This window comes from Protomyctophum parallelum (assembly GCF_964188405.1).
Source record: "Protomyctophum parallelum genome assembly, chromosome: 4".
NCBI classification, from domain to species: Eukaryota; Metazoa; Chordata; class Actinopteri; order Myctophiformes; family Myctophidae; genus Protomyctophum; species Protomyctophum parallelum.
Window position 1 is genome coordinate 42,402,760 of NC_139700.1, and position 9,703 is coordinate 42,412,462.

The 9,703-nt window shown below is 42.7% G+C and overlaps 1 protein-coding gene across 1 annotated transcript; it reads left to right on the forward strand.

Moving 5' to 3' along the window:
• Positions 1 to 962: 962 nt before the first annotated feature.
• Positions 963 to 2,515, forward strand: LOC310857201 (uncharacterized protein; the record flags this gene model as incomplete). Its single annotated transcript, XM_083762810.1, has 2 exons — positions 963 to 1,949; positions 2,064 to 2,515. The coding sequence occupies 2 exons, from the start codon at positions 963 to 965 to the stop codon at positions 2,442 to 2,444; spliced, it is 1,368 nt and encodes a 455-aa protein (XP_083618936.1). The 3' UTR covers positions 2,445 to 2,515.
• Positions 2,516 to 9,703: the final 7,188 nt, after the last annotated feature.

Consider the following 9,703-nt stretch of genomic DNA (forward strand, 5'->3'; position numbering starts at 1 on the left):
AAGGGACCTTGCTTTCCTCCTGATTCCTCTTGACAGACCTTCAAGCCTGGTGATTCCTCACGCGTTTAGAGTGTGTAAAACTGCCATTTCATTTGGTGTCAGAAGTGGGATCCTGTGTCGTTGAGCTCCGAAGATCAAGCCACAACTGACGTCAACGAACCGCTCCAAAAAGGACAGAAGAATCATGGCTGCATCAATGGAGTTCAACGCCTGGATTTAAAAAAAAACCCTGTGGCTACACTAAAAAAACGGTGAGAATCTTCCAAATTTCAGACAATTGAAGAGCTAATTATAAATTCTAAGACCATATTTTGCCAACCTATCTATTGTAATAGTCAAGTATGCTTGATTCAAAATACAGCAGCAAGCCTAGCCTAAGAAAAGAGACCTTGCATTAAGCCAAGTTTGCAAACGCAAAGACACCTTGTTAACCTTGTTGAAAACAACATAAAGAAAACATAAAGATACAGCGTTTTGCATTAAGTCCAGTAAAGAAAGAGAAGTAAGTTTGTAAACACAAAGACACCTTGTTATACTGAGAATAGCATAAGAAAGACATCTTGTTACTCTCAGATAAGACATAAAGATACCGTGTTTAGACCAAGTAAAGTTTGTAGCACAAAGATTACCGTGTTACATAGATAGTCAGTATGGGAAATAAAAAAAGTGCGCCAGTGGCAGAAGACAAAGAAAGATGGTCTCCTCTCATGAGCGGGATGGTTGCAAAATATGGTCCAGAAGCATTAGACTGTCTTGATGAGTGGAAACAGATGGGGTTCCCAGAACAAGGCTCTTTAAGTATAAAAAAATTGCTTGACTTAGACCGACTACTAAGAGAAGCTGAGAAGAAAATGAGAAAGAAAAAGTCAGTTAAAACGCACAAACTTGACAGATGTGACCGCCACAGGAAAGTATTGTCAATGTGGATGGAGGAAGCACAATTTAGACAACGGGAGAGTCATATGAGGGAACTTCCAAACATAGATTCTTTGAGGGAAGAGAGCGGGCCACTGGCTCCTCAGAATTCTCCTTTGTCTCCTCCACAGCAGACCCTGGACCTGGGCTGCCTGGGCTCCATGCGGGCTGGTCAATCTGCCATCCAGCTACAACGGACGGCTGTGGCTCTTGCTGCGGGCCTGCAACCCTCTACTCCAGCAGCGGTCCTGATATCCGCTGCGCTCAGCCTATTGAAAACTGTTGCTGCAGACCTACAGCCCTCTACTCCAACGGCAATATTGGTGTCCACTGCGATCAGCCTTCTGGAGACTGTTGCTACGGGCCTACAGCCCTCGACTCCAACGCCAATCCTGGTGTCCGCTGTGCTCAGCCTTCTGGAGACCGTTGCTGCAGGCCTGCAGCCGTCTACTCCAGCGGTAATCCTGATATCCGCTGCACTGGGCCTATTGAAAGAGGCTCGACACAAGGAAGGCTCCGCTCGGTCCAATGACACTACTAAGAGCCGACGTCCATCCTGCACTGGCATCCCTGGCCCAGAGCTGGCCAACAGTGACGATGCGGACACGACACGGAAACCACAGACCTTGCTTCCATCTGTGCATCCGTCCACCCCTGGCAGCCATGGGGGGACAGGGCCCCATCGCAGCAGTGTCATCATCACCCAGGGCAGCACACCGCCACATGAGCAGGGAAGAAGAGGGCCTGGGACAGCGAGACGCGCACAGGGTGCATCAGAACAGCCCATGGCGGAGAAACCTGTGGGTGATGCAGTGGCATGGGGAGCCGATGACATCCAGCCAGCTACGTACGTAGAGGAGACGGTGCCTGTGGGAGCCGGGAGTGCCTGGGAGAACCACGCGGACGGTCCACAGCCTTCAACCAAGAGGGAATCGTCGGACATCGAGGTGGGGAGAACAGAACCAGCAGGAGCAGAGCAGCCCGGGACCGGAGACAAGCCAGCGACAGACGTCGAGGGCAAGGGGACATCTCCTGTGCACAGCGCAGGAGGGCTGCTGACTACAAGGGCGGAGGCGGCAGGCGGCTGTCTAGAGACGGAGGCCCTGGATGGGCTGCTGACTACAGAGGCGGCAGGCGGCTGTCTAGAGACGGAGGCCCTGGAGCCTACCTACACGACCCTAATCGTCAAACCAGCGACGGACGTCGAGGGTGTGGCCAAGAATCTACTCGTTCAACAGGCGGTGGGAGAGGTGTACACACTTACACGCCCAGGGAAGGTTCCAGCGGGCCAACCAATGAAGGAGGAGATGACCGCAGTACCGGCAGTTGCGTTCCGTAAGTTTTTACACGCACTGTCAGAGTTGGCAGGAAAGGAGAGGTTCACGCCTCCATTTCTTAAATCTAAGGCCAGAAAGAAGCCTTTATTTTCCAATCCTGGTGGAAAGAAAAAGAAGGTGAAGTGGAAATGGACTTGGAGAGACACTTTTCGGAAGTCTGCTAAGGAGTACCATGTGACTTACCCACCATGAGACTCAACACACATACACACACACACCTCCCCCTATCAGACAGCCCAATTAAAAAGAAAAAGAAAAAAAGTGGGGGGATCACTCGACCGTATACCTGGAAAGAAAATATTGTTTGGAAATATGATGTTTTCTGTTTATTTGTTATGTTATAGTTTGCTGTGCTAAATACAGGTCAAATTGATTCAACAGGGTACTGTATTAGTATCATTTTTAGGGATTTATTGGTTTATTTGATTGCCTAGCCACGATTGTTAAACCCATGTGTCATTCTTTTGCTTAGCTCAAATATGTTACAAGTACTTCTATTTTTTATGTATTTTCTTCAAATGTATTATGATGTATTATTTTGATATTGATGGAAAATTCACAATTATTGTTTAATTAAGCTGTTGTTTAATTAACAAGAGGAAGGATTTGACAGAGAATTTCCCATCACCTAAAGGTAATTTGAATACACTAAATAGTCTAGACAACCTTAGCTTGGAAGCTGAGCCTTGCTGTGAGAACAACAGAAATTAACACGTGGCTCTGTTGTCCTGGAGCCTCTTCTCACCTGTCCCCCCACCCCCCCTCTTCCTTTGTGTGTAAGCAAATGGTCCTTACATCTAGAGAGATTGTATTCACTTCTGGGTCCACCTTGTGGGTGGGACTAAACTGCCATATAAACTGTAACTCTGTGCTTGTATGGTTATGCTTGCCTGGGAGACCTGCCTGCGTGCTGCAGCATCCGTGTACTGCTGTGCACGTTAAATAAAGATCAACAAAGGGACCTTGCTTTCCTCCTGATTCCTCTTGACAGACCTTCAAGCCTGGTGATTCCTCACGCGTTTAGAGTGTGTAAAACTGCCATTTCAAGATTTAAACATTTTGACAAAACATTTTCAGATGTGTGTAGAGACAAATTAATTTGGAGGTCCATGATATGAAAATAAGCAAACAAGAAAACAACCGTCGCTTATCATAAGCAGACATGGCAACAGTGGATACAATGTTTTTTTTGTTTTTTTTTTAATTAAGATATTTTTTTTGCGGCTTACGCCTTTTATAGATTTTTTAAGGGACAGATAGTAGGCTGACAGGAAACAGGAGAGAGATGGGGGGATGACATGCGGTAAAGGCCGTGTCGGGTCCGGGAGTCGAACCCGCGGCACACCGCGACTGGATCACCAGTCCGGTGCCCAGACCGTTACGCTACGGCCTGGGCCGTGGATACAATGTTTAACCATGGGAATGTGCAACAGTATAGTATTGTATAATCTGGGCATAAATGTACAATAATATAAAGTTTCATGAAATATGTATGTGCATCATGGGGTGGCAGTGGATCAGGGGTAGAGTGGCCGGTAGGAAAGCCGGATGGGAACCATGGTTCCAGGTTCCCGGTTCGATCCCGGGCTCTAAATCTGAACCCCCTAATTGCTCCCGATGTCCAGGTTGGTGCCTTGCATGGTTTCTTCCACCTTCGGTGTGTGAATTGGTGAATGTCATGCATAATCTATGTATAACACTACACCACTATAACAACATAATTTTTCAGAAAACTGTTAAGCCTTCAGGTCTCATTTTTTGTAGAATCGGCCTCAGGTCTTAATGGGCCTTAATTATTATTATATTCTATTTTTTGAGGGGCGCTAACCCCTCCTATGTCCAGCTTTGTGGGTTTGTTAACACAAACATTGAATGCCATTTGCCAATGAATATGTTTGTGTAAACACAAACATTGAAGACGAAGGTGAGGACGCAAATTGTGATTGGCCGGAATGAGATGATGTATGATGATCCCAGAGTTTTAATGATCCCAGTCGCTCCATGCGTATGCACCGTCCCGCCAATTTTGATGCGTATGCACCGTCCCAGCAGTTTTGATGCATATGCACCGTCCCAGCAAATGACGTAATGACTAATTGTGCCTGATACGGCAGTGGTGCCAGATTACATACATGTATACATAGGAGCATTACCCTTAATCCTCCCAACACTAAAACATATCGTCATTACATCACCATCGAAAACCAATTACACTCTGGCATTGGTCCTTTAATCCACATCTTTATTACGTAATCATTGAGAGCTAGTTATACATATACTATGTATATGTATAAAACCAATGGTTTTCGCTGGTGGTGACGACATGTTTTAGTGTCGGGAGGATTAAAGGTAATGCTCCTATACATGTATGTAATAATTGGCCGTATCAGGCACAATTAGTCATTACGTAATTTGCTGGTACGGTGCATACGCATCAAAATTGCTGGGACGGTGCATAGTAGCAAGTATGCACTCGACAGAGTGCAGTTCTAGTTTATGATATCTCTGCCATACGACAGAGATATCTATGTCCACACATTGAACGCAGGATAAAATCACTGCAGTAGCAGGTTTCAATTGTAGGCTATATTATATTTTATTTAATATTTGCAATTGCCAATTCTATTTTTAATGAAGGAATAAGTACTTATGAAGGAGTACATAAGTACTTATGAAGTACTTATGAAGGAATAAGTACTTTTAAAAGCCACCTAAATTGTGAGTGGAAGTATATGTTTCTTTCATTGTCTGCAGCATGTCACTATGTGCGTAAATCTCCAGATCCCGACTCTCGACTTTTCTCTCCATATCATTTCAAAATGATAGACACTTTACCATTGCTCTGGCGACTTGGCAAGTCCTGCACAGAAATGAATAGCTTAGTCAGACCTATAGAAGTGTCCACAACCAGTTGTGAGCTTGTAGAGTGGCATTTGGCCTGGGTCCTTATTGGTAGGTTAATATCCACAGTTTATCTGTAGCGGTCCGCAATTAACTATTGTTCAAGCTTCACAATCCAATACAAATGAAACTATTTTAATAAAGGTTGTACACATCAGTGAAATTAACCTCTGGGAAAATCCCTAATTGAGAGTGTAGGCCTAGCACCACAGATCATATAGGCTGCATGGCTAACAGGGCTTGGGCACTACCCTATACCATCTCTCTATATCATTTGATAATGGCATATTAAAAACATGACTTGTACACCCAATGAAAATATAAACTTCACGGAATATACCACTTCGAATTATAACAATCGGTTGAAGATTATCTGAATATCGCACAAGTAAAATCTCAACTTCTTTGCAACGGGCCATTGCGCTGAGCACTGGCAGTGGCAGTGTTTTACCTATACTTGTGACGACCTCGGCTTGGATTCATGGTGAGTGTATATCCACGGTTTCCCAAGCCGTGTATATCCACGGATATCCCAATACCGCTGCACCTTGTCAGTTCGGAGAGCGCTCTCCATGGTGCTGAAACCTTTTTTCCTGTTGTATTCCACTATTCCAGGAATTTCCAGAATTGTAACATGTGAGAGATGGGATCTGTCACGGGGCAGCCCGTGCCCTTAGACAATATCAAGGACCTTGCAAATAGACCACACAGTTAAGTCAACTTGATCAATTGACAAACAGCTGGACTGGAAGTAACGGTTTTATATATATTGTACACATGACATTTTCTGTAATTAACACAATGGTTGAAAGAGTTTTAAATGTTTATTTGTATTTATTGACACTGAAGTTGCATTGGTATGTCTGTCACCTGTCTCTCTCTCTCTCTCTGCACCCTCCCTCTCTCTCTCTCTCTCTCTCTCTCTCTCTCTCTCTCTTCTCACATGACCATGAAATGGAAAGCAAAATACAGCACGATATAGTTTCACATGCGGCTATGCACACACCACGCATAGACTTGTTGGTGTAGGCTACCGCGCAATGGCATTTGGCCTGGGTCCTTATTGGTAGGTTAATATCCACAGTTCATCTGTAGCGGTCCGCAATTAACCTATATTGTTCAAGCTTCACACTCCAATACAAATGAAACTATTTGAATAAAGGTTGTACACATCAGTGAAATTAACCTCTGGGAAAATCCTTAATTAAGAGTGTAGGCCTAGCAAGATCATATAGGCTGCATGGCTAACAGGGCTTGGGCACTACCCTACATGTACACATGACATTTTTTGTAATTAACACAATGGTTGAAAGAGTTTTAAATGTTTATTTGTATTTATTGACACTGAAGTTGCATTGGTATGTCTGTCAACTGTCTCCCCTCTGCAGTGCTGGCACTCCTCTCTAGATTGGAGGGTGCCAAGTACTGTAGAGGAGGAGGGGTGTTTGTTCCTGTCTGTATTATGTTTGGTCTTGTTACTTGCGCAAGCTAATTGTGCCTGATACGGCAGTGGTGCCAGATTACATACATGTATACATAGGAGCATTACCTTTAATCCTCCCAACACTAAAACATATCGTCATTACGTCACCATCAAAAACCAATTACACTCTGGCATTGGGTCCTTTAATCCACATCTTTATTACGTAATTGTTGAGAGCTGGTTATAAATAAACTATGTATATGTATAAAACCAATGGTTTTCGATGGTGGTGACGTAATGACGATATGTTTTAGTGTTGGGAGGATTAAGGATAATGCTCCTATGTATACATGTATGTTATCTGGCACCACTGCCGTATCAGGCACAATTAGTCATTACGTCATTTGCTGGGACGGTGCATACGCATCAAAATTGGCGGGATGGTGCATACGCATGGAGCGGCTGGGATGGTGCATACGGTGCAAAGTAACCACAGTATACCGCTAATCAATTTACAAATTACATATACATATAGATAGAGGCATTTTCTTTAATCCACCAGGCACTGATTGACATATACGTCACCATCGAAAGCCGTCACTCGTACGTATTAATTACAACATTATGTTTCTGAAGTGTATAAAAACAATTACCATTGTTTCATTCAACAATATCAAAAAGTAGTTTAAAAAAAGTTTATATCTTTCAAGTAAGTCATAAAGCTTTATTCTAGACAGAGAAGGTATCCCAGGAATCTAAAGATCATCGGTATATTCCTAAGCAGACGAAGGTTGCGCCAGGGTGAAATAAATTGTCTTACCCAGGAGAGACAAAAGGAATCTAAAGATCTTAAGATATTAAGATCATCAGCATCAAAGATCTTAAGATCTTAAGATTCAATTCCTTTTTATACCAGTTATACCCTGACGTCAGAAGCTGAGATTTGACAGTTTGTAGCGGTCGACAGTACTTGCGCGCTCTGCTTGCGCACTAGTAGGCCATTTATGGCCTACTAGTGTGCAACAAGCAAGTAGGCACTCGACAGAGTGCAGTTCTAGTTATATATATTTCTTCTCAAAAAATGTGCCAGGTAATCAATGAAGCCAGCAGCTATTCCTGATCTTTAGTATAAGTTAAAGATGAATCACCCATTTGACTTGGTGTCCTCTCTGACACGGATAACGTGGAGCTGTTGCCATCTGTGCATTTTAATTTTCCAGAAGTCAGAGGTATCCCATCGCTCTTGTGGGGATTTTGCACCTGTCCTAAATATTTAGTCCATATTCATTGCAAGGCTGACTTATTTGGCCTCAATGCTGGGCTAAACTTTGATTGATTGATTGATAATTTTATTAGACAATAAGATGCAAACAGTACAGGGTACAGTCAAGCACGCAGCATTGGTCCAAAACGACAGCACCTTCTTCGGGTCCCATGCATTCATTCACAATGACAACAAACAATTTGTTTCTCAAACACACTAAATCTATATGTACATGTTGGAATAGAAATACATTAATAAAACATAAAAGGGGGGGGGGGGGGAACTTGCGGTTTACGGCTGCTTTGCTGCCTCGAACAGATCTGGACAAGTTTATCATCAAAGAACCATCCATGAATACCTCTAGCAGAAAATATTGATCCTGTCACAGTCTGCTTCATAGCCCTGGGCTGTGTTAATAGGCATACAGTATCTGTTTTTGGACATCTTAGTTCTCTTTTGTTCTTGTTCCGTTTGGTTTAGGAGGTGTTTAGTCATATTCAGTTTCTGTAGCTTGTATTTCAGTATGTGCTATGTCTTGGTCTCGTTAGTCTGTATCTCCTCTGGTGTATCTGGTGTATCTTATTTTGTAAAAAAAAATGTTCTTGAGCTTCCTGTCCCCTTACTGTTGTTACCTGTCTTGTCTCCACCAGAGCTAGTTTAGAACTATAGAAGACAGGGTGGTGACACCCGTTGATATCCCTCAAAAACACAGGATATGAATGCGGCTCGTTGCTAAACAGCACAATGTTTGGAACTTCAGGACGATTCATGATAAGGTTGTGACACACGACATCTGACCTATTCACTTTTCCTGGAGCTTTCCCCGAAAAGCCTTTATCTACTCATTGTCATGCCTGATTTCCCATGTGGGAAATGAGACCAATTTGGACCTGCCACCATCACACCTGCATGGCCAATAACCAACACACTTTCTCTCAATTCTCTGTGACAAGGCTTAGACAATCCACTGGTGTTACCCTGAAGTGCAACTGTTATTTGTTGAATTAGATACTCTTGCTCTCTCCTGATTGGATAATGGATAATATTAGTATTCTGCTCTGAAAATATATTTTCTGTATACTAAACTAAAGGCCTGGAGAGACAAAGTCACCCTGTTACTGAACACTCTAAATATAGAGCTATTTCTCACCTTTCACAGGCTGTGTACTTACTTTTTCACACTACACACACAGCACGGAAAGCTTGTGTGTGAGAACACATGAAAACAGCAAGCATTCTGGGCAGGTGAAATGTAAAACAATTTTACGCTTTCAAAACATAATGTTCAAACATACTGTAGGGGTAGGATTAGTTTTATGGTTTGTTTGGTTTAAAATTTAAATTAAAAAATACATATTTTTTCAAATTGTCAATTAGCCTGACATATATGAATATATGAATGTAAAACATAAAAAAAAACATAAATTGGTTACGTAACCAACAACAGCCAATTAGCTACTACAAATGTTATGCAAAGCCCGGCCAATCACAGCGGAAGTAATTTACTCCGGAATAGCCAATTAGCTGCTACAAACGTTATGCAAAGCTTGGCCAATCACAACAGAAGTTCGATTTGATTATTCGATTACTCGATTTGATTATTCGATTACTCCGGAGGAAAATTAAATTGTCACAATAACAATAGTCTGGTCAATAATAATAATAATAATAATCAGTAAGACTCTTCAGCTCAGATTGACCATTAACCCTTTATTGCAAAGCTAATGCATTTAGTATGGCGGTGTGGCTCTGCTCAGATTATCTGTTTTCCCGAGACACAGCTCTGATATCAACAACAAGCCCCAGTCCAGAGCAGAGCATAAGATAAAGACATTTCATCAACAACATAACTTTCAATGCATT